Source organism: Syngnathus acus, chromosome 10, assembly GCF_901709675.1.
Source record: "Syngnathus acus chromosome 10, fSynAcu1.2, whole genome shotgun sequence".
Taxonomy (NCBI): Eukaryota; Metazoa; Chordata; class Actinopteri; order Syngnathiformes; family Syngnathidae; genus Syngnathus; species Syngnathus acus.
The window spans coordinates 23,272,921-23,298,390 of NC_051095.1; the positions used below are offsets into that span (position 1 = coordinate 23,272,921).

The following is a 25,470-nucleotide window of genomic DNA, read 5'->3' on the forward strand; positions in this document are numbered from 1 at the left end:
CCTCTCAAAATCCAACCCTAACGTCCCCGTCGTGAGAGGTGGTAACAGATCAAGCTGGCAAATAGGGCAATGGTAAAGCTCATGGGCCAATCACCCGTGTAGTGGATTTAAAAACGATTACAGAAACATTGATGAAGAAAAAGAAACCCCACAACCTAGGAGATGTAGACTCTGTCATCTATATATGCAGAGTTTTGTGTAACAATAATACTCCTTTCAAATGCACTGTCCATCTCAAGGCACAGAAATTAACATGGGGCCCAGCTTTCATAACAAATATGTGGGAATTTACAAACATTTTGTACAAAGAATTCACAATGCAAATACTTTTGACAAGCTTAACCTATGAACTTTGAGAAAACGAACAGCAGATGGTGGTGTTGTCAAAAGAATACTCCAACAGAGACCAGTCTTTGTAAGTTACTACCTGGCTTGCTATCCTGTCAAATTGATGTCGTCCTTGCGGTGTCTTGGTTTTATAGTAGCTTCAGGGTTGGCCTTCCAACTGGTATGGAGAAAAAAATTCACACATGCGTGTTATCCTTTGTCTTTCGCAGTCAAGTTACAGTACATATAAAAAAGATACATGTAAAATCTACAGTATGTAGGTATGTGTGTGTTTGTGCCTATGTGAGGCATTCTCACACCATGATGCTTCTCAAATTCATTACTCTGATCACTGCTATAAACCTCACCCAGTTTACAGCTTTAAGAGCAGTAACCAAGGCAACTTAACTCCCTGCCATGCCACCACAAAAGCAAAGAAAGGGAGGAAAACATGAAACCCCGATCGGGGAGAAAAACATTGTAGCCGTTCATACAATGCAAACTGAAAAGTGTGCATGCCATAGGCGAGTGTCGACGAGTGTAGCACTGAATTATTAGGTCAAAGTCAGATTTTTGTGGGCACTTTAGTGATGTTAAGATTCCCCAGGGTAAAGGAGATGATTACCCATCACACGCACACACACACACACACGCGCCACAAAGGTCTGCAGTACCCTGCAGGATTGTGTCCTGCACCAACAACATGCATTTCTGTATGCAAATTATGTCCATACATGGGGGCTGTCCCAGAGAACCTTAAAAGAAAGACATGTCTCCTAAGATCATTGCCATGTAAATAATATTTTACAGTATGAAATACTTTTTGCAAAAAAAAAAAAAAAAAAAAAAAGCATCTACTACGCTAGTTGACTTGTCTGAGTTATTCGAAGATGACCTCTTCTCTCTTACGTCGTTTCCCGGAAAAGCTTGCGGCGCCTGCTGAGGCGCCTCCAGGATTTTCAGGTGTCCCAACTTGTCAGGCTGGCCGACACAAACGATTAGATCGCATTGCCTGAGCTGGGTTTGTACTGGAGGTGGAAAAAAAAAAAGAGAGAAAAAAAACAAAAAACTGTCTGAGTTTCTCAAGATAAACAATCTTAGCAATAAACAACTTGAGTGTTGCACACATTTAAAGATATGTATGCACAAACAGATACATATTTCCCAGAAAATAAAAAAAGGTTTTCCTGAAGAGTAATTGCAAAAGACTTATATAGTGCTTATTGTACACTATACTTTTCTCAAAATATTTTGTTGTCATCCATTCAATTATTTTACAACACAATAATATATTGAAAACATGGATAATGGATTATTTCTTGGTCAGACACAAATTATTTGGGGAAGGTCATTATGGATTCACATCAAATAGATGAACATCATTCGTTTTAACAGAGTCCATAGAAGTCACTAATCCATTGGAACAAACACTATATACGATTGGAATATTCACTCGTACGGAAAAAAAAAACATGATATTTTATATGGTATCGGGAAAAGGTACAGTTTGTGAAGCTAGGTGATTTACACTCAACATGTTTGGACATTCTGGTGTCTCTCAGGGGTCAGTACAAGGCCCCAAATTATTTATTCTCTATATCAATGATTTATGTAAGACATCAAATGTGTTTGAATTACAAATGATACTAATAATTTTGTTATGGCAATAATTTACAACTCCTAAAGCATTAACACAGAATTTATTAAAGTAAAACAATGGTTTGGTATAAATAAATTGGCATTAGACTCGAGTAAAAATAAAATAATGTTTATGGGTGAACTGTAAAAATGACATAAAATTACAGATCCTTTTGGATGGGGTGACTATTGACAGACTTAATGAAATCAAATTTTGGGGTGACGATGGGTGAGAAAATGAATTGAAAATCACATATCAAATATTTACAGACCGAGATCTAAAGATGCATAGCATTATTGAACAAAGCAAAACAGGTCATTTTGTATTTTCTACTCTTCAAGGGTTCTTCCATATATATGTTATTGTGTTGAGGTTTGCAGAGATAATTACATCAATTCAATACATCCGCTCCTGATTTGGCAAAAGAAAGCAATCGGGATAACCAAGTTACAGGTATCACACCAATTCATTATTTTTCCGATCAAACTTCTTAAAAGTCAGAGACATTATAGAACTGCAAACAACAAAGAACTTATTCAAAGCCAAAACATAATTTGCTACCAACAAATATTCAGAAGTTGTTCATTGAAAGAGAAGTGCTATAAATTGAGAGGTAGAGTTCAAAATTAAGAGAGTAAGCACAAGAAGTTTTAGTCTTTCGCTGTGTGATGTCAAACTGTGGTTGAGGGAAATAGGTTAAGGGAGGAGCACAAGGAATATTCAAACAAACCAATTCAAAAACTTTTTTTTTTATAAGATACAGGAATGAGGGTTATTGATTTCCAGCATAGTCGACCCCTAACGGGAACAGCCGAAAGAAGATTGTTTTTCTTTTTCTCTTTGCTTGTTTATGTTATGCTAGTGTATATCAGTTTCATATTGGAATAAACCAAACCAAACCAAATCGATGATGTTATTATGTTTTAACTACGGGATGTTGTCTTTTTTTCTTTCCAACTGGCTTACCTTAAGTAGAATCTCACAGTGCATTGTAGCCTATTGTAGAATCTGGGTCGGTTATATTGGACACGTTGTTGCAAAGTAAAGATAAACAGTCCTCACGGCTGCCAGAAAGAAGACTAAGAAGACAATAAGAAGAAGGCGGCGAAGAAGACCATAGATATACAACAGCAAGTGTTTGTGTTTGGCTGTGTTGATAACTCATTGTATTCTTTTTGTAATTTTGACGCAGTTTGGTTTGTTATGAATTAGACATGCAGCTAGGATACAAGCCACGTGTCATTTTATAAACAGGTTTTTTACAGACTATCACAGTAAAATCACGATGCATTCATGCCTTAAATAGCAGCCAGGCGTTCTTCCTGTATAGTACGTACTGTATGTGTGAATTTTAAGGTAGAAAAAACTTTAATCTCTATGATCCTTCGCCATACACTGGCCTGCAGCATACAGGGTGATTTGTCTTCAAGGCAGGGTAAAGCAACCCCAATATTGGCACTTATGTGATAGAAATTAAAAAAAGATATATCATTAAATATATTACTGATATTATTGGATAGACATTGCTAATGGTGCTGGAGAGTGTACATATAAGTAATAGCAAGGAGCACAGGGTCCCTTTAATTTAACTGCATGTCCCTGTCAGTTTTTTTTTTCCCCGTATTGAATGTAGAACGTTTGGGATTAAACAAATCTTGTGGCTTCTTTGATTGGAGCTGTTGAGGAGAAGACATTTTTACTGATGCCACACTTTAATTTTATTACTATATCTGTCCCCCTTGGCAGAGAACAAGTCACAACATCCTGCTTGATGGATAAGGCATTTGAGTAAACCTTCAGTTACTTCTGTCTAACCCACCAGCGGGTTACAATCTGACAGCTGTCATGTATAACAATGCAAGTCTGCACATCTGACGCCTCTAAGCGTGGCTAACTTGCATAGCAGTTGGACTCCTGTAAGCCACATGTGGCTATCGCATTGCAGATCGAGGGCAAACTGTTAAACCTTGTGATTTGCATACTTGACAAATAATCATCAGTGTCATCCACATTCTAATGACATAATTGATTGCTTGACATTATAATCACCCATACCTGCCAGTTGATCCATGCAGTCAGAGAGCGACTGCAACTCTCCGAGGATATATTCCAGATCAATGTGGGTGGCTGACGAACTCTGCTCAGTGCTTGACCCTGTGTTATTCATCTGGGAAAAAACCAAAAACAAAAAACAATAACACGAGGAAATTACTTAAATGTTACATTTCACTTTGTGAAATTGTGTCTGAACAATTATAATTATTAGCTGTCATAAATCAAAGACAGACCATATTTTTAGTCTGAACGTGTACTTTTATTAGAATTTTTAAACATATTTGAATGACAGTCTTACAATAAAGTACATGCAGTATTAACAATTGAGTGTGTAGATATGTCGGTTAGTATTAGGAAATATGAACAACACAGGATTGAAAAGTTCACATCCGAGTGTGTGGCGTGTCAGTGGGAGCTGGTTCCAGCAGCCGGCTCCCTCCCACTGCGTTGGAGCATTTACGATGAGCCTCCTCGAGAAGCAACATTGAACCCCAACATTCGGGGCTGGTCCGCAGAGTCGCCATCTCGTGGGCCATCAGCGTAAGTTGGGCTACAAGTGGACAGAACTGCAGTTCACTTGCACTGTACTAGACTCGGACCGACAAAATGTCCCCGATTTTAACGATACTCAGTAAAAGGCCACACGTTTCGCACCAGATATGTTTCCCGTGTCTTCAATCATTCTTTCCAAATGCCCGATGAGTTCCAACGGGTTTTCGACGCCTGTTTGGTCCCCAGAAGGCAATATAGAGTAGGCCATCTGCCGAACAAACCGACAAGTCCACAAATAGATTCTAACACGAGACATCGTTCAGCCATTTCGGATTACGACGCTGACGTCTATAGACGACATAAATGTATCATGCTAGGTTGCTAGGTCATTTTAGCTTCACCAATATCCACGCCTTTTTGACAATTTATTCGGAGAAACAGCCGAATTAACTCCCAGATAGCAGGCTCAGAATAAATATGTGTTTAGTCAAATCAAATAAAAAGTCTCACAATTTACGTTAGGCGAGGTTTTAGGGTCAGTCAGTAGACCTAGGCAGTTGACAGCTATGACAATGGTGAACACTAGGCACACTGAATTTTATTGAAAAACACTTAAACCACGCCCACAATTAAATTACATTAATTTGATGAGTAAAAACAATTTCATAAAATACATCTATCTATCTATCTATCTATCTATCTATCTATCTATCTATCTATCTATCTATCTATCTATCTATCTATCTATCTATCTATCTAAAAATATCACAAATAAAAATAAAACAATTGAAAATTACAATATAAATATTAAAAGATGATAAAATGATATTAATTCCAACCTTGTTCCAGATATATAATTGTGTCAGTTAAAACGGGTTGTCAATATGTGAAGCAATAAACATACAAATTGCGGAATGTTCCATTCGCTTTGATGGCAAAAATCCATTTTGACAAGACATTTACTACATTTACTAATCTTTGTATAAAGAAAATCACATTTTATTTTGAGATGAATTTGCGCAATAAAATGAGAATGACTGAAATAACTAAGATTTAAGAAAATAGTCTTGAGCAAGGTTAAACAAAACGCCTGGAGCAATTGTACAATCCCAAGGAGAAAAAAAGGGCTACTCACCTAAGGAAAGAACCAATCAAATGAGAGTGGGGGCGTTTCCAGGGAACAGATATAGCAGGTATGACAGGTGACATTTGAACATAGAGCAAGGGCAAAGCTGACAGGCAAAGAGAACAGATAACACCATTTGGATCAGATCACTACCTTCAAGAGCTTAAACAGAAGTCGGAGAAAGATTTTGATACAGACGCCAAGAAAACTGAAGGTTAAAGAGGCTCTCTTCAAGGTAAGAAGAAACACCGCCACGACAATGTCTGCGTTTGAGGCCCAGGAACAGTCTCCTCCACGTTGCGGCCCTCAGTTTCCGAGCCTCGGCCAGGAGCCCCCTGAACTCAGCATGTACAGTGACTGTTACTACCCTCCGCCATCCCTGCCAAGTCCTCAGCGCACCACACCGACCTCCTATGAGCTGGGTGACTTCAGCACCACGTCCCCAAACCCTTACCTTTGGTTCAACGGCCCCGGGCTCAACACACCATCGTACCTGACTTCCAACGGTCCACCCGGGAACCCGGGCCCTCCCTTCGTCCCGCAGCACTATGGCATGCAGAGGCCTTACCTGGGCTCAGCTGGAGCAGGAGGCCCAGGAGGGGAGTTGAGCTGGTTCTCCCTCCCCTCACAAGAAGACTTGATGAAGCTCGTCAGGCCGCCTTATTCTTACTCGGCTCTCATCGCCATGGCTATCCACGGAGCACCCGACCGTCGGCTGACCCTGAGTCAGATATATCAGTATGTTGCAGACAACTTTCCTTTCTACAACAAGAGTAAAGCAGGATGGCAGAATTCCATCAGACACAACCTGTCGCTAAATGACTGCTTCAAAAAAGTACCAAGAGATGAAGACGATCCAGGTAATACTTTGAGAATAATATTTTTATTTGTTTTTCTCTTTTTATTTTTTTCATTGTACATCCTGTATCGTTAACAATTTTTGCCGGATGTCACTTAACAGGCAAGGGCAACTACTGGACACTCGATCCAAACTGTGAAAAGATGTTCGACAATGGAAACTTCCGCCGCAAAAGGAAGAGAAAGTCTGACTCCCTCTCTGGAGTCGACGGTAGTTCAGGAGCCGCAGAGTCAGGTGAAAGTGAGAGGGGCAGCCCCAAACACTCTGCCAACTCTTCCCTTAACATCTCCCAAACGCCAGACAGAATTCCTTCACCATCATCATCCAGTGCTGCACCTTGTCTGAGCAGCTTCCTGTCTGAGATGTCTGGAGTGTCCGGTGGATCACCCAATGATGTGGGAGGTGATGCATTGAGCAGACCCCTGCAGGTCAACCTCCCTATCGATGGGCCACACAGGCTTCCACAGGCTGCGAGTTTTAATAGCTACTCTCCAAACTCTGCTGGGCGAGAGTGGCTTCCACAGGTGCAAGCGCCCCCTATGCTCTCCTCTTCACCCACCCACTCTTCACTAGGGTACACTAGTCCCATCCTCAGCCAGTATAGTACGTCCTTCTATCCCCCGCTGGGCTCAACAGGAATCATCTATCAACGCGAGGGCACTGAAGTGTAATTTTACAATGAACTGATTGGTATAGACGAGACATTTCACAGAAATTAGTTTTGTTTTGCAGTAGACATTAGTTGTCACTTTGAGAGGCTAACACACGCACACACACACACACACACACACACTAAGCATGTTTGCGCTGACAGAGACAGTTGAGGTCACAAAAGCATGTGACAACAGATTTAAAAACCTTAGATTCCCACAGAAACATCCGAGTCAGCAGCAAAGAGCAGAAACTGTCTGAAACTACCAAATCCAGAGTCAGCTTTTATCCCTACCAAAGCTTGTCTCTATCAGAGCTGAGTCATTCTTAACTGATCTGAGATCTGATCTGCTGACATCGGTCTGTTCCGCTCTACTCTCTGTGATTCCCTGATGGTATCACATAAATACAACGTCCAGACAGCAGTTTAGATGAGCGGTTAAATTACAGCTTTGTCTACATATTATATTCATGTGAACCATTACTGTTTTGTTTTGTTGTCTCCTAAATCTGATCTGATGATCTTCCGGAGTCATATAGATGGTCTTTGTAAATATGTCTATGTGTCTTTTAATCTGAATCCTTTGTATAATTTGGTTGTTATTACACATTCTAATGTATTCTTAATGTAAGGTAAATGTTATGTTGTCCTTTTGATATGAATAAAATACTTTTGACAGTTGCATTTCTCACTTATTTATGTTGTGGAATAAATACATGAATAAAAAGAACAAGAACCAAATGTAGAGGACAATAAATATTAAGCACAAGGTTTATGCTAGGGAATATGATGACCAGCAGAGTACAAGCAGCGGGTCGATGAAACTTGATCTTTGTGTGATGAATTGTTTCACAGATTTGCAGAAATGATAAAAATTCTCATTCCCATGCTGTCCCGCCTCCCCTGACTAAACAACTAAACAGTCACAGTGACTCTGTATGGAATGCTGACTGGATACAGTTTGATTCAACTGCCACAAGTGTCAACGATGGTGACGTGGGAACTGACTGCTACACCATTTGACTGATAGTAGTGTGGGTCATAATTGTTAATTGTAGTCTTTTTCTTCAACAATGAAATTGCAGGAAACAGATGAAAACACACATAGATTCAGAGAGATTTTATTTTCATTACATGCTATTGCTGTATTTGGAAACATTTAAAATAATCATATGAAATGACACTGGGTCAGATTTATCAGGATCATGACATAGAAAACACAATTTATATGCATGTTAAACTTTATTCATTGACTGTGGTCGAATTGCATGGTAGGCTACAGTACACTTTTGTTTGGCAGTCCAGAACATAAAAATATACAGTAAACTACCTCCTGATAAATTTCAGCCTGAGGCCTTTATTTACCCTGAAACACAGGCAGCATGACATCAATTTACACCAAACACAAAATGAAAAAGAAACAAAGAAGGGAAGATAGAGAGGAAGAGAAAAAGATCTGCCAAACCAGAATTTACGGCATCGAGGTGAAAAAGGTGAAAAAGATCAGCATTATAAAATTGGCATATGTTCTGATTAAAATAAAGAGTATTAATGTAATTCTAATCATGCAAAATATAATGCTTTACTTGCAGACTTGGGGGAATACCTGAAAATTAAATACACACATATTTCCATCATCAATGCAAGCGGAAACAAACCTAAGTATAAAGCTATGTTGAGAACTGAAAAATGAACAATTGTTTACAATTAAGAGAGCTTCTGTGCTTTTTAGTTTGATGGCATTGATCGTACTATGCAAAAGGTCGTCGGCCGTAGTTGACAACTGATCACTCTGATTAGCTGTTAGCTAGTGAATTAGTGCGTGAGATAGAAGTACACTATGAGATAGTACACAAAACCAGCAAAAAAATGGCCTCATCTCGTAAACTAAGATCAGCAAAACATTTTAATTTCAATAAATTTTTCATGCTTGATATTAAATGTGATGGGCATTGTTTTGGATATATATGAATTTTATTTCATGAAGCCCTGATTGTGGATGGTATATGCATGGCCCTTGCCACCCCTCATTGAGGTGTTTTGTCACCCTGGCCACTATGCCCTTGGCCAGAACACCTAGCTTGGTCTGCCAAATTTGCAAAAGCGGTAAATTCAACTTGCCCTGACATGAAAATTAAGATGCACCGGTTTTTACGCTGAGCGCATGTGTACTCGGTGCCAAGTTTCATTTGAACTCATTGAATGAGGAAATTCCTGTTGACTAAATAATATGTAATTGGGCCCAAAACGTATGAAACTTACATTCAAATGACTAGGAACAATCCTTCAAAATGGTTCTTTGACATACTTGTTAGACATTATGACGGAGGCACAGCCCAGGGAGCAACTAACACCCCCACCCTTCTTCGCCTTAGGCAGTGGGATCATTGCTCAATCCAGTAAAGTGATTAAAATCTAATAAATCCTCTCCCCCACCTGCTGCCTGGCTCGTGGCAGTCTCTCACACACCTGCCGAAGTAACGGAATTCACCCACACAAGTGTTTTGTGTGTGATGTTTATATCATAAACTATGAGAGGAGCGATTATCTTTTTTGCTGCAGAGCAAGAGGAAACAATTTGAAGGATATGCTTGCATTTTGGCAGCATTAAAAACATATTTCGGTAGAGATTTTAAGATGAGACAGCTGGTGAGACTGTTCAAAATAAATGATTTCTTTGCTTCGAAATGATCTGAATTGAAATGCTAAATTTCCTGGTACCATGTTAACCCATAACATACACCCATGCACCTCCTGTTTTTACTAAAACAGCCGTGCCCTATCAAGGCTGTTTAGTAAACGTCAGGGGAGAACGTCAAGCCTGGAGAAATGTGGTCATGCTCAGTGCTTCAGGAGTGGGCCCAGGATTTACCAGCTTACTGTTATGTGTAAACACGCAAACACACTCCAGACACACGTACGCAGGTGATGAAAGCACTAAATACCTTGCCCCGAGTCCACAAGTTTTGTGTCCTTTAAAGGTCAATGGAAAATGTAAATGTCCTCAACCATAGCTTGGATTTGAATCATGAAATTGACCAAACCATCTTTTAATTAAAAAAAAAAAGGTTCAGAGAAACATTTCCCTACAGTAGCATTCTGGACAAAGTCTACTAAATAGAAAAATTCCTTAAAACCTAACCAATCAGGTTAGTCTCCAAATATATTCCAGTTGAGCCAACTTCAAATATCTTTACCAGGCAATGCAGTATCCATCCCAGTCAGGTCTTGTAGAGTAAGGCTGTGAGTGTTCTCCCCTTTCTAAACATGGCTTATATACACCATTTGTGGAAAACATTAAGTTTAAAGACAAACAGGAGCAGAGAGAGAGGCTGTGTATATATGAATCATTGCTATTTCACCCTAAAATATTTTCCATGTCAACAGGCGGTAAACACGGTGATATGAAGAGGGCTTTGCAGAGAGGGAGGGAGAAGGAACAACACCACTAGTGGGAATCTCTCTGAGCTGAAGACTAGTGCGGTATATTGCACACATAATATTTTCATTTGCAATTGAAATATATTTTGTAGTGCATGCCCATCACAATTTTAGAGAGACCGTGAAATCCAACATAATGACATCCTCTCTCTGGTGTAGTTGAAGTTCACGGTCCCTCTAAAGTTGTGATTAACATGCACCTGGAAGAAATGATATTCAGTTTCAAATTAACTTTTACATTTTGGGGGCTCACGGGAGGATCAGAAAATAAAAAGTGATAGAGAATTATTCATGTCAGGTAGCAGGGTGGTCTCATGTTTTGCCACACCTCAATGGGGATCAGTCCGAGAAATTAGGTTTGTGCAGATTATCCCCCCCAAAGCATTGGTCACCGCCCAAAAGTATGAACAACCATGAAATCCCTGTCAAGCCCTCTACTTTTTTCTTTTATGGATTGAACTTGAATTTTAACAGCAAGAAGACAGCCAACATGAGCTGCTTTGGAAACAAACTTGCATATGGTGACGTATGTTTGTTATAACAGTGAGGCACGTAGAATGAACTCCAGCCGTGGATAACTTATTTTAAACATACGTCATCTCAGAGTAAATCATCTGGTCAAGAATGCAATTACCGTAATTCCTGGACTATAAGCCGCTACTTTTTGCACAAGCTTTGAATACTGCGGCTTGTTGTCTGGTGCGGCGTATCTATGGATTTTTCATGATTTTTGTGACGACTACACTACACTTATACACTCGTAAAAAGGCTGTGGACTGCTGTTGTGCGGCACCGCTTTGCTGGGCGGAGGAATATGTGACCAGACACACGGTCACTGGGGAGAAGAGTGGTGTGTTGATCTCATGTCCGTCTGCCAGGCAAATAGTGCTGCCTAATTGACACAAAGAAGAGACAGAACGAGCTCAAGACGGACATTATTAAAAAAAAGGAAGCTTTTATACACAAACCCTCATGATGGGGGACAAAAGAAATGCATATGATGCCGCTTTTAAGTTAAAGGCAGTCGATTTGGCTCTTAACGAAGGAACTAGAGCTGCTCATGTGCTGCAGAGGTTTCCTCCGGTCACTGGAGTGCACTGGGCTATTGTTGATGACATCTTGTTGCATTACCCTTTTCTTTCTTTATTTCCCGGTCACGTCTACTCTGGAGCTATACATGTATCTCACCAGTTAAATGTAACTTAGCGAATGAAGATTTATACATACCGTAATTTTCGAACTATAAGTCGCGGTTTTTTTCATAGTTTGGGTGGGGGGGCGACTTATACTCAGGAGCGACTTATGTGTTTTTTTCAAAATTTTCAAAAAAAAAAAATGAAACCGCGATAAACGAACCGCAATGTAGCAAGGGATTACTGTAATTTGAATTTCAAGTGACGTCAGCAGCGCGACGTCGCGGTCAGCAGCGCGACGTCAGCAGCGCGACGTCAGCAGCGCGACGTCAGCAGCGCGACGCGGCGTTGTTTACATAAAGGACAAAGATTGACTCGACGGAGCTCTCTTTCACTTCCGTGGATTGAAGTCGGGGGCCGGCGCTCGGCCGGGTGGCTGTCCAGGGACGGTGGATGGGGCTCAGACAATGCTTTTACGCACGCCCGGTCCTCTACCGAGCTGTCTTTCACCTCCGTGGATGGAAGTCGAGGGCCGGCGCTCGGCCGGGTGGCTGTCCGGGGACGGTGGATGGGTCTCGGTCATGGCTTTTACGCACGCCCGGTCCTATTCTATGGAGCTCTCTTCCATTTCCGTGGCTGGAAGTCCACGCCGCCACACGCCTGGAAGTTTGTTTTGTTAAATAAAGAGCCGTTTACCAAACCCACGTCTTTCCTTGAACTTTGTTAACGCTACAATATAGTTATATAGTAGATCTGTGGAATAACGACGAGGCTGACGTCAGGGCGCACGCACGCGTGGCGTTGTTGACAAAGGACGAGGAATTTGATCGATGGATTTAATGATTTAGAGTGCACAGATGGTTTGATAACATTATTGCTTATATAATAGTTATTTGATATATAATTTATATATCGTTATATGGGCCTGTGGAATATTTTGAAGTGCAAGAGCCGTCAGCGGCGCGCACGCATTGTTGACAAAGGACGATTGATGGATTTAATGAATTGGAGTGACACAGATGGTTTTATTAACGTGTTATTTATGTAATAGTTTTTTTAATAACTCTGAATTTTACGTCAGGGCCGTTCTCAGCTCTTAGTTTGTGTTTATGTCACGTTAGCATACCTATCGTTTAGCCTGTTGTTGCTCGTTCATGACTGTTCTTGGTGTTGGATTTTGTCGAATAAATTGCCCCCCAAAATGCGACTTATACTCCGGAGCGACTTATATATGTTTTTTTTTCATTTTTTTGGGCATTTTATGGCTGGTGCGACTTATACTCCGGTGCGACTTATAGTCCGAAAATTACGGTATTTGTATGTTTGCAGAGCTCCTTCATCTTTCGCAATAAAGCTTATGTTAATAAAAGGTGTGCGTCCCCAAAGAACCATCTCTTTCCTGACAATATTCCTTGTGTATATTCTCTAACGAATGGTAATTAAACATTAAAACACCTGCGGCTTATAGTATGGTGCGGGTTATAAATGAAAAAAAAAAAAGATTTTCCCCTAAATTTAGCTGGTGCAGCTTATAAACAGGTGCGTCTTATAGTCCGGAAATTACGGTACTTCCTGAACAGATGATCATCAGAGCAACATAAAGCATTATTTAATATACCAGATAAAATTCACAAAAATAGCAAACCCAAACCTGTAATGGAGGGGGATTTACTGTCGTTTATTACCAACAGTCTGTTTTTGCTATTTCTTTGCATTTCTCTTGCACTGCTTGCAGTAGGTGTAGGCCTATGTTGATGTTGGATGTTGTCAGTTTTATTTTTTGTCTCATCAAAGTTTAGTGGGTTCAGTTCAGCCTGTTCAATCTTCTTAGAGCCGGATTTCAGATTTGCCTCAGGGCCGTCATGAAACCTTCAGCGTGCTACCTTGTACATCATTACTACTGCCTGTACCACTGACAAATTACATGACACCTGCTGCAGGGAAAATAAAACACTGTAAAAAATTGTAAGCAGCACAATTCCTAACTTGGAAGTGGAACACTATTTCATGAATAATGGCCCTAATTAAATAATTTCTAGCAATTGATTTTGTTTTCAAGAGATCGATTTCTATGTTCATTTCACTGCTTCCCAGATAACTCAATGAAAACCCTTGAACGATACTGATTCATTACATATGCTGGCTTTATAGGCAGCTATCCTTTTTTCCAAACAACTGCTATAATGAATTGAAACTACCTCGAGTTTCATCACTGTGAATCACCGCACGAAGAAATAGCATAATTTGGGTCATGTCAGAGGAAACTGCTTCTTTGGAATTGAGTTGATTACCGTATTTTCCGCCCTAAAAGGCGCACCTAAAAACCTAAAATTTTCTCAAAAGCCGACAGTGCGCCTTATAGGCCAGTGCGCCTTATATATGGATCAACTGATGAATTTGTTGATCCATACTGGTTGTACACAGTGCTCTGCCAAAATGTTTCAGTACGTTTTAGTACGACTAGTAAATTACAAGGTCGCATCGCTTCCCAGCATTACGGCAACTGTAGTCAGGGGGCGTCACCGAATAGCTGTTGTACCCGCGAGGCTATTTCATGTCAAAATAGGCTGCTCTGTTAATGTTTCGAGTAAATCTACGGATCGATATGGAAGGGAAACATAGGTAAGTAGTACCAATGCGTTAGATCGAACTTTAGTCAGTTCCGATCATTTTATAGGAGATCGCTTGAGAAACGCGATTGTTTACACTTCGCTGAGGCTCATGGGAGATTGCGAGCTGAGGCTCGTGAGACTTTGCGGATGGCTAATGCTATTGCGATAGCTGCTATACGTACCAGGCTATTTCATGTCAAAATAGGCTGCTCTGTTAATGTTTCGAGTAAATCTACGGATCGATATGGAAGGGAAACATAGGTAAGTAGTACCAATGCGTTAGATCGAACTTTAGTCAGTTCCGATCATTTTATAGGAGATCGTTTGAGAAACGCGATTGTTTACACTTCGCTGAGGCTCATGGGAGAGTGCGAGCTGAGGCTCGTGAGACTTTGCGGATGGCTAATGCTATTGCGATAGCTGCTATACGTACCAGGCTATTTCATGTCAAAATAGGCTGCTCTGTTAATGTTTCGAGTAAATCTACGGATCGATATGGAAGGGAAACATAGGTAAGTAGTACCAATGCGTTAGATCGAACTTTAGTCAGTTCCGATCATTTTATAGGAGATCGTTTGAGAAACGCGATTGTTTACACTTCGCTGAGGCTCATGGGAGATTGCGAGCTGAGGCTCGTGAGACTTTGCGGATGGCTAATGCTATTGCGATAGCTGCTATACGTACCAGGCTATTTCATGTCAAAATAGGCTGCTCTGTTAATGTTTCGAGTAAATCTACGGATCGATATGGAAGGGAAACATAGGTAAGTAGTACCAATGCGTTAGATCGAACTTTAGTCAGTTCCGATCATTTTATAGGAGATTTTTTGAGAAACGCGATTGTTTACACTTTGCTGAGGCTCATGGGAGATTGCGAGCTGAGGCTCGTGAGACTTTGCGGATGGCTAATGCTATTGCGATAGCTGCTATACGTACCAGGCTATTTCATGTCAAAATAGGCTGCTCTGTTAATGTTTCGAGTAAATCTACGGATCGATATGGAAGGGAAACATAGGTAAGTAGTACCAATGCGTTAGATCGAACTTTAGTCAGTTCCGATCATTTTATAGGAGATCGTTTGAGAAACGCGATTGTTTACACTTTGCTGAGGCTCATGGGAGATTGCGAGCTGAGGCTCGTGAGACTTTGCGGATGGCTAATGCTATTGCGATAGCTGCTATACGTACCAGGCTATTTCATGTCAAAATAGGCTGCTCTGTTAATGTTTCGAGTAAATCTACGGATCGATATGGAAGGGAAACATAGGTAAGTAGTACCAATGCGTTAGATCGAACTTTAGTCAGTTCTGATCATTTTATAGGAGATCGTTTGAGAAACGCGATTGTTTACAGAGTTATTGGCTAGTGGATGCATACCGCAACCCTAGTCAACCTCAGTTTGATGCAGTATAGCTTCTATTTTATGCGCCTTATAATCCGGTGCGGCTTATATATGGACAAAGTTTTAAAATGGGCCGTTCATTGAAGGTGCGCCTTATAACCCGGTGCGCCTTTTAGGGCGGAAAATACGGTACGTCATTTTTTAATATGGACATGAGATGTCAGTGCACATGCACTGAGAGATCTGTCTATTTGTTTCCCTCAGTTGATATGATCCAATATCATTAACATTTTGAACTATAAGCATCAATTAGATAGCACAGCACCATAGCCTTACAAAAGAGACTTATCTGATTTTTCATTACGGCACCATAGCCTTACAAAAGAGTCTCATCCGCTTTTTCATTACTTCACAAATCTCTGCAGGTCAGAGCGCAAATCGATGGCAAATTAATTTCACGGGGTAGTAGCGTTGAGGTGAAGTGGGGGTTTTACACACGGCTGACCAATCAATCTGTAGTAGTCTGTGGTCTTATTCATGTAGGATAATGTCATTAAATTTTACTTATTGCATGATTACTCCAAAAATATTTAAGAAAATGATTGTATATTTTTCCATTATAGTCCAAATGTCATTTATATGTTAAGAGTATGGAGTTTGTTCAAGTTGAACTGATTACATTTTCCAGCATAATGATCAAACTACATTCAATGTTATTTATTATAATTGTGTCCTTTTTATTTTCAGTAAACCCATTTATACATGTATGTATGTGAATTTATTACTACCCAGACAGATGGATATATCCGGATCTGAAAGGTTGCTACTTGTAAGAGATGCCAGTTCTTACTACTCTCTGATTTCCCAGTCGAAGAGGAATCTGAATGATTTATTATATATTACTATGCAAATTGGTGTGCCTGGTGCAGTTGCCGTTTAACTCCATATAAATGAAATGCAAAACTAAAAAAGTGTGCCAGCTGTTGGATCTTAGGACCACAATGGGAAATGATATCAAATCAGACATTCATGGCAATATTTAGGTTGAAGTAACAATTTCATTTCACTGTGTCACATTAAATGGTTGATGCACATGAAATTTCTTTCTTATGGGCTAAAAGGCAACATAATTTAAATAAATTGTGACTTGTTCAGGGTGTAGCCTGCCTGCTAACTAAAGTATGGATGGATGACCACTTACACTCAGCATAATTTGATGAAACAGGAGCCCCTGCTGCCTCAAAATGTAATTACAAGCGTCAGAACCACACTGATCAGAAATTAGAAGAACAACCTTCAGTCACATTTGGATGTATGTAATTTATTGCTCTAGAACAGGGGTGTCAGAATCTGGCCCGTGGGCCAAATTTGGCACGCAGTGTAATAATATTTGGCCCGCAAAGACAAATTGTGCATCGACTTTGTGTCAATACTAACATTGTAAGTTGTCTTCACTTTTAAAAAATAGAGATGTTTCTAGCTATTTTTATTACCATTCATCTTTTTGAAAATTAAAAAAGTTCTTACTCCTCTCTGATTTCAAAACTAGTTATTGATCAGTTTGTTGTGTAGCTTATACTGTATAAAATATGAGACATTCATACCTTTATTTGGGTTGACAGCCATAATGGCCCTCTGAAGTAAACTATGACTACAATGTGGCCCGAGACAACAATGAGTTTGACACCCCTGCTAAACCCTTGTACCAATTCAAGATTCAAGAAGTTTATTGACCATGTTAGGGCATGCCAAACAAGCAATTTGACTCCGGTAGATCTCAGCCTCTGTTCAACATTTAGGTGACTAACAACATTCAGGACATGTGTGAAAATTGCCAATTATTCTCAAACATCCCCTGATCTTAAACTCAGTGCAAATTATTAGATGCAGTAACATATGGTGGTTAGTAATACGTACACTGTACAGTGTACCAAAATGTGTTTTGTCCGTTTTGTATTGACAGCTCAATTGCCCACCGTAGTGTTTTTATTCACTTGCTTGTACAAGTAGGATTGCATGTAAGCGTTGACATTGATCCATCATGTGTTGGTGATCAGTCTCCACTATGGGGTAACACACCTTTTGCCTTAAGTTCACTCTGAAAGGCTGAAAATGGAGAGGCTGACTGCCAGTGGTAGGAGTACAATAATCTCCCTCCCAAGAACTAACTCCCAATCAAAGTGCTAAAGTAACTAAATGGTTAAGCAAAATACTCTGACCTGAGTCTGACCTGTTTGCTAAACATGTACATGGACTCTCCTGTGAAGCTCCTGAAGTATGCAGACGACACCACTCTCATCGGACTGATCCAGGACGGTGATGAGACTGCGTACAGACAGGAGGTGGAGCGGCTGGTCCACTGGTGCAACCAAAACCATCTGGAGCTGAACCCGCTCAAGACCGTGGAGATGACAGTGGATTTCAGGCGAGACCCTTCACCACTTTTACCCCTCACTATCCGCAGTAATACTATTCTCTCCACAGACACCTTCAAGTTCCTGGGAACCACAATCTCTCGGGACCTGAAATGGACCGGCCACATAGACTCTGTCCGGAAGAAGGCCCAGCAGAGGCTGTACTTCCTGAGACAGCTCAAGAAGTTCAACCTGCCGCGAGAGCTTCTGAAGACCTTCTACACTGCCATCATCCAGTCTGTCCTCTGCACCTCCATCACTGTCTGGTTTGGATCAGCCTCCAAACAAGACAAGCACAGACTGCAACGGACAATCAGGACTGCAGAAAAGATCATTGGAATCAACCTCCCTTCTATCCAAGACTTGTACCTGTCCAGGACCAGGAAACGTGCAAGGAACATCTCTACAGACCCTTCTCACCCAGGTTGCAGTCTGTTTGAACTACTCCCCTCCGGACGGCGTTATAGAGCTCGGTACGCCAAAACCAGCAGACACCGAGACAGCTTCTTCCCCCAGGCTGTTGCTCTGATGAACTCACACCACTCATAGAGTCTCAGAGGCATTACTGTGCAATAACATCCTGCTCTTCACACCTTTTGAATTTGTCTACACTGTTTTTGCCATTATTCACATGTCCTGAGTGTTGTTAGTCACCTATATGTTGAACAGAGGGTGTGTTTTACCGAAGTCAAATTCCTTGTTTGGCACGCTCAAACATGGCGAATAAAAACTCTTGAATCTCTTGAATCTTGAATCTTGAATTCAGTATATCAGGGGTCACCTGCAGGTAGTGGTTATTCTTGAAATTCACACTACGATTACTTCCACTCCAACAAACTGTAAAACGTGTGTGTAATTTCAAACTGGCCTCCCTTTGCATTAGTATCCATGAAGCCTCTCTCAGGTTCAAAAAAGTTGGTGACCCCTAAAGCGTCTCATCAATAACCTAAAAGAAAAAAAACAATCTGAGACACTGAGATGTCCCGGATTTTTGTACATGTTGTGCGAAACGTGTATTTCAGTTTAATTGTCCGTAAACTTGTGCACATCTTTATTGGCGATAGAAATATGACGAGGGTGCTACGGGAGGTGATGACAGGCCAGTTAAGAAAAAATATAAATGCTCGACATGTTTTAACAATGACTGGTTAAAACAGGAGAAATGCGCTATGTGGCTAAGACCATGCCCAGGCGATCCATTTTATGCTAGCTGCTCCCTGTGCCTAGAGAAAAGTATTCTAAAATATGAAGGTAAAACCGCATTAGATAATCACACCAAGTCCAAAAAACATAAAAATCGAACCCAGCCAAGAGCAGCAAGCAGCAGAGGCACAGGCAAGCACAAGCAAAGCACCCACCACACTCTAAGCAAGTGGGTAATCTGTTTGGCATTACACTTTACATTACTACATTTGGTTATTCTTATAGCCTGTGAAAAATTACATTTTTGTTTTTATTCCACATAAGCAGACGGAACCTAATTATTTATTCCCCCCTTTTTCCCCCAGGTGTCCACAACAAAAGAAACTTTTGAAAATAAACCAAAATATTAAAGGCCTGCTATTAAATTAGCAATTACCGTTTTTTCCCATGTATAATGCGCAAAATTTGACTAATTTATTGTCCTAAAATCTGGGGTGCGCATTATACATGGGTACAATTTTTTTTAAATTTTCCATCCATCCATCCATCTTCTTCCGCTTATCCGGGGTCGGGTCGCGGGGGCAGCAGCTTCAGGAGGGACTCCCAGACTTCCCTCTCCCCAGCTACTTCATCTAGCTCATCCCGGGGGATCCCAAGGCGTTCCCAGGCCAGCCGAGAGACATAGTCTCTCCAGCGCGTCCTGGGTCGTCCCCGGGGTCTCCTACCGGTGGGACATGCCCGGAACACCTCCCCAGGGAGGCGTCCAGGAGGCATCCTGATGAGATGCCCGAGCCACCTCATCTGGCTCCTCTCAACGTGGAGGAGTAGCGACTCTACTCCGAGTCTCTCCCGGATGACCGAACTTCTCACCCTATCTCTAAGGGAGAGCCCAGACATCCTGCGGAGAAAACTCATTTCGGCCGCTTGTATCCGGGATCTCGTTCTTTCGGTCACGACCCATAGCTCGTGACCATAGGTGAGGGTAGGAGCGTAAATCGACCGGTAAATTGAGAGCTTTGCCTTTTGGCTCAGCTCTCTCTTTACCACGACGGACCGGTACAGAGTCCGCATTACTGCCGACGCTGCACCGATCCGCCTGTCGATCTCACGCTCCATCCTCCCCTCACTCGTGAACAAGACCCCAAGATACTTAAACTCCTCCACTTGGGGCAGGATCTCATCCCCGATCCGGAGAGGGCATTCCACCCTTTTCCGATCGAGGACCATGGACTCGGATTTGGAGGTGCTGACCCTCATCCCGACCGCTTCACACTCGGCTGCGAACCGCTCCAGTGAGAGCTGGAGATCACGGCCTGAAGAAGCCAACAGCACAACGTCGTCTGCAAAAAGCAGAGACGCGATGCTGAGGTCCCCAAACCGGACACCCTCAACGCCTCGGCTGCACCTAGAAATTCTGTCCATAAAAATTATGAACAGAATCTGTGACAAAGGGCAGCCTTGGCGGAGTCCAACCCTCACTGGGAACGAATCCGACTTACTGCCGGAAATGCGGACCACACTCTGGCATCGGTGATACAGGGACCGAACCGCCCTTATCAGTTGGCTCGGTACCCCGTACTCCCGAAGCACCCCCCACAGAACCTCCCGAGGGACACGGTCGAACGCCTTCTCCAAGTCCACAAAACACATGTGGACTGGTTGGGCGAACTCCCATGCACCCTCGAGGATCCTGTTGAGGGTGAAGAGCTGGTCCACTGTTCCACGGCCAGGACGAAAGCCACACTGTTCCTCCTGAATCCGAGGTTCGACCTCCCGACGGACCCTCCTCTCCAGCACCCCTGAATAGACCTTACCAGGGAGGCTGAGGAGTGTAATTCCCCTGTAATTGGAACACACCCTCCGGTCCCCCTTCTTAAAGAGGGGAACCACCACCCCAGTCTGCCAATCCAGAGGCACTGTCCCCGATGTCCACGCGATGCTGTAGAGACGTGTCAGCCATGACAGCCCCACAACATCCAGAGCCCTTAAGAAATCCGGGCGGATCTCATCCACCCCCGGGGCCTTGCCACCGAGGAGTTTTTTAACTACCTCAGTGACTTCAACCCCAGAGATTGGAGAGTCCGCCTCAGAGTCCCCAGGCCCTGCTTCCACAATGGAAGGCGTGTCGGTGGAATTGAGGAGGTCTTCGAAGTATTCTCCCCACCGACACACGACGTCCCGAGTCGAGGTCAGCAGCACGCCATCTCCACTGTAAACAGTGTTGACGTTGCACTGCTTCCCCCTCCTGAGACGCCGGATGGTGGACCAGAATTTCCTCGAAGCCGTCCGGAAGTCATTCTCCATGGCCTCGCCGAACTCCTCCCACGCCCGGGTTTTTGCCTCAGCGACCGCCGAAGCCGCGTTCCGCTTGGCCACCCGGTACCTGTCAGCTGCCTCCGGAGTCCCGCAGGCCAAAACGGCCCGATAGGACTCCTTCTTCAGCTTGACGGCATCCCTTACCGCCGGTGTCCACCAGCGGGTTCGGGGATTGCCGCCACGACAGGCACCAATGACCTTACGGCCACAGCTCCGGTCGGCCGCCTCAACAATGGAGGCGCGGAACAAGGTCCACTCGGACTCAATGTCCCCCGCCTCCCCCGGGACGTGGGAAAAGCTCTGCCGGAGGTGGGAGTTGAAGCTCTTCCTGACAGGGGATTCCGCCAGACGTTCCCAGCAGACCCTCACAGAACGTTTGGGTCTGCCAGGTCGGACCGGCATCTTCCCCCACCATCGGAGCCAACCCACCACCAGGTGGTGATCAGTTGACAGCTCCGCCCCTCTCTTCGCCCGAGTGTCCAAAACATGCGGCCGCAAATCCGATGACACGACTACAAAGTCGATCATCGAACTGCGGCCTAGGGTGTCCTGGTGCCAAGTGCACACATGGACACCCTTATGTTTGAACATGGTGTTCATTATTGAAAATCCGTGTCGAGCACAGAAGTCCAACAATAGAACACCGCTCGGGTTCAGATCGGGGGGGCCGTTCCTCCCAATCACGCCCTTCCAGGTCTCACTGTCATTGCCCACGTGAGCATTGAAGTCACCCAGTAGAACGACGGAGTCCCCAGAAGGAGCGCTCTCCAGCACTTCCTCCAGGGACTCCAAGAAGGGTGGGTACTCTGAGCTGCCGTTTGGTGCATAGACACAAACAACAGTCAGGACCCGTCCCCCCACCCGAAGGCGGAGGGAGGCTACCCTCTCGTTCACCGGGGTGAACCCCAATGTGCAGGCGCCCAGCCGGGGGGCAATCAGTATACCCACACCTGCTCGACGCCTCTCACCGTGGGCAACTCCAGAGTGGAAGAGAGTCCAGCCCCTCTCGAGAGGGCTTGTACCGGAACCCAAACTGTGCGTGGAGGCAAGTCCGACTATATCTAGTCGGAACTTTTCTGCCTCGCACACCAGCTCGGGCTCCTTTCCAGCCAGAGAGGTGACATTCCATGTCCCAAGAGCCAGCTTCTGCAGCCGGGGATCAGACCGCCAAGGTCCCTGCCTTTGGCCGCCGCCCAGCTTGCAATGCACCCGACCCCTTTGGCCCCTCCCACAGGTGGTGAGCCCATGGGAAGGGGGACCCACGTTTCCTTTTCGGGCTGAGCCCGGCGGGGCCCCATGGGCGAAGGCCCGGCCACCAGACGCTCGCCTTCGAGCCCCGCCTCCAGGCCTGGCTCCAGAGGGGGGCCCCGGTGACCCGCGTCCGGGCGAGGGAAAACGTGATCCATTAATTTTTTTCATCATAAGGGGCTGATGAGCCGTGCTTTGTCTGGCCCCTCACCTAGGACCCGTTTGCCATGGGTGACCCTACCAGGGGCATGAAGCCCCAGACAACATGGCTCCTAGGATCATAGGGGCACGCAAACCCCTCCACCACGATAAGGTGACGACTCACGGAGGTTTTTTTTTTTTTAAATTTTTTCTTTTTAAATTTTTTTTTTTTTTTTTACACGTCAGCTATATAAAGAGCGAGAGTTCAGTTCTCTACCTAAATGCGTATTACAGGTAATATTTTATTTCACAACACTTTGCCTTGTTCCTTTCTTCTCTGCTGTTCACTTCAAACACGCTCCATATGAACACAATGCTCTCGTATCAGACGCTTGCTCGATCACCTGCTCGTTTGCTGTCACAATGTACCCTACACAAATCCGAAACATTTGTTGCGGCTCCGAGTCACGACGAGGGGCAAGTTTTGGTTTCCAAGGGTGTTTTTATTCCTCTTCAACTTCTCTCCCATACAGAGCCGCCTTTTTCACATGTCCGCACGTCACTTTCCTCTCTTTTCATTTTCACCTAACTGATCGCGGTGGTGCCTTTATGGGCAGTCGGAGAAATCAACGGCAACAAAAAAAAATACATCCAGCCTAGTTAAGAAATCACCAGAAAGATCACCATGACAATTGTGAATAATAAATAAATAATTATTATATATATTATATATATTATTATTATAATAATAAATAATTGTGATAAATAACTGGAACATCACTCAAATATTGGTGATCCCGTTGAGAGTCTCACATATTTCTTTGCTATCGAGTTTGCTACTGCATGCGCAGTGATACTGACCGGCAGAATAACATCCGGTTGTTCCCAAAGATGATCTTTTTTCTGAAATAATTTTACGTTTACGGACTTAAGTAACCCGGCCGGGTCATACCAAAGACTATAAAAATGAGACCCATTGCCTCCCTGCTTGGCACTCAGCATTAAGGGTTGGAATTGGGGGGTTAGATCACCAAATGATTCCCGAGCGCGGCGCCGCTGCTGCTCACTGCTGCTCACTGCTGCTCACTGCTCCCCTCTCCCCCAGGGGATGGATCAAAATCACACGGGGATGGGTCAAATGCAGAGGACAGATTTCACCACACCCAGATGCGTGTGTGACGATAATTGGGACTTTAAAAAAAAAAAGAAAAAAAATTGGGTGCGTATTATACATGGGTACAGGCTTTTTTCCAGCATCAACATGCCATTTTTAGGGTGCGTATTATACATGGGGGCGCATTATACATGGAAAAAAACGGTAACTAAACAAGTAACTAGTAAGTGTCATTTTTACTCATTAGAGCTGTACAATTGCAGGGTAGAAGGGTGATTTTTATCTTGGGTTAGATGTGCAAAGGGCGCAATTGCTTACAAACAAAAAGGTCGATTCAATGGTCAAAATTTACAGGATTTTTGTCAGAAACAGATGGCAACCCTTCAATAACCCGATCAGACAATATACTATATCCCTGGCTGTTAATGAGCAAAACAAGGTTTTATTTATGAAAAGAAGGAACCATGTGCATATGGAGATGGGTGATGCATCACACAAGAAATTTGCATCACGCACACAGATGTGGGACTAAGAGAAGGAATGTTAATTAGTTGAGGTGTTCATCCAGTCATCATGACCTACAACATGATACAAGCACCAGAAGCTTGAAAGTAGCATTGAAGCACCGGAGACTTGACGGTAACATTATGACTTGTATGACTTGTTATCCAGAAATTGGCAATTTAACTAAAACTGCCTAAAATCTTGTTACCCATCAAAGTTGCAACTGTGTACCTTAATTACTCTGACTGCAGTGCCAGAAAGACTGGTTGGCACAATCGTCTAAAGCTGCAACGTCCCACTGGGCTTTTCATCAATTCCCGAGCTAACTGCTGCATACAAATTGGTGTTCTAAGTACTGAAAAGCAGGAAGGATAGTAAATGTAAATGTGCATATGTGTGGGTGGAAGAGTCTTGGCATCGAGTCTGGAATTTGCTGCGGGAAAAATCCCTCGACAGTTATCATGAGTCCAACAGATCTCTTTTGACTGAGCCCCTCATGCAGACACATTCAAAAGAGGGCCAAATTGTTCCTTGAGGACACTTTGCGAGCAAACTTGCTTCACCTTGTGCCTTAACATTGAGTCTACATAAGAGAGAGCAATTAAAAAACTGTTACATTGTAGTTTCCAGTTGTTGATAAAGCCATGTTTAACATCTTTAACAACGTCTTTATTGGCAATTTCATCTTTATTTTCAATTTTTTCTTCTTCTCGAGAGACGATAACCTACGGCTAAAGAAATTGTAAGGTATGAATGTGAAAGAATTTTTTTCTTTTTTTTTATTGTGCTTTTTTGCAACAAATCAAAACCTGAGAGGTATTTTAACAAAACGACACAAAACATTTGAGGTTTTTGAACAGGTGTAAGCAAGTGAGGAAAAGTCTTGGGAAACCACAGAAAAAAAAATAAGCACA

At 42.9% G+C, this 25,470-nt stretch overlaps 1 protein-coding gene and 1 long non-coding RNA gene across 2 annotated transcripts; one reads left to right on the plus strand and one right to left on the minus strand.

Annotated features, from left to right (window-relative positions):
* Window positions 1–36: 36 nt before the first annotated feature.
* LOC119128898 lies at window positions 37–11,141 on the minus strand. Its single transcript, XR_005099093.1, has 4 exons — window positions 10,348–11,141; window positions 4,022–4,133; window positions 1,237–1,355; window positions 37–505 (listed from the first exon to the last, which is right to left on the minus strand). It is a non-coding gene; the product is annotated as an uncharacterized LOC119128898 (long non-coding RNA).
* foxi3b (forkhead box I3b) lies at window positions 5,729–7,831 on the plus strand. The gene is made up of 2 exons (XM_037261755.1): window positions 5,729–6,499; window positions 6,601–7,831. The coding sequence occupies exons 1-2, from the start codon at window positions 5,899–5,901 to the stop codon at window positions 7,167–7,169; spliced, it is 1,170 nt and encodes a 389-aa protein (XP_037117650.1). The 5' UTR covers window positions 5,729–5,898; the 3' UTR covers window positions 7,170–7,831.
* Window positions 11,142–25,470: the final 14,329 nt, after the last annotated feature.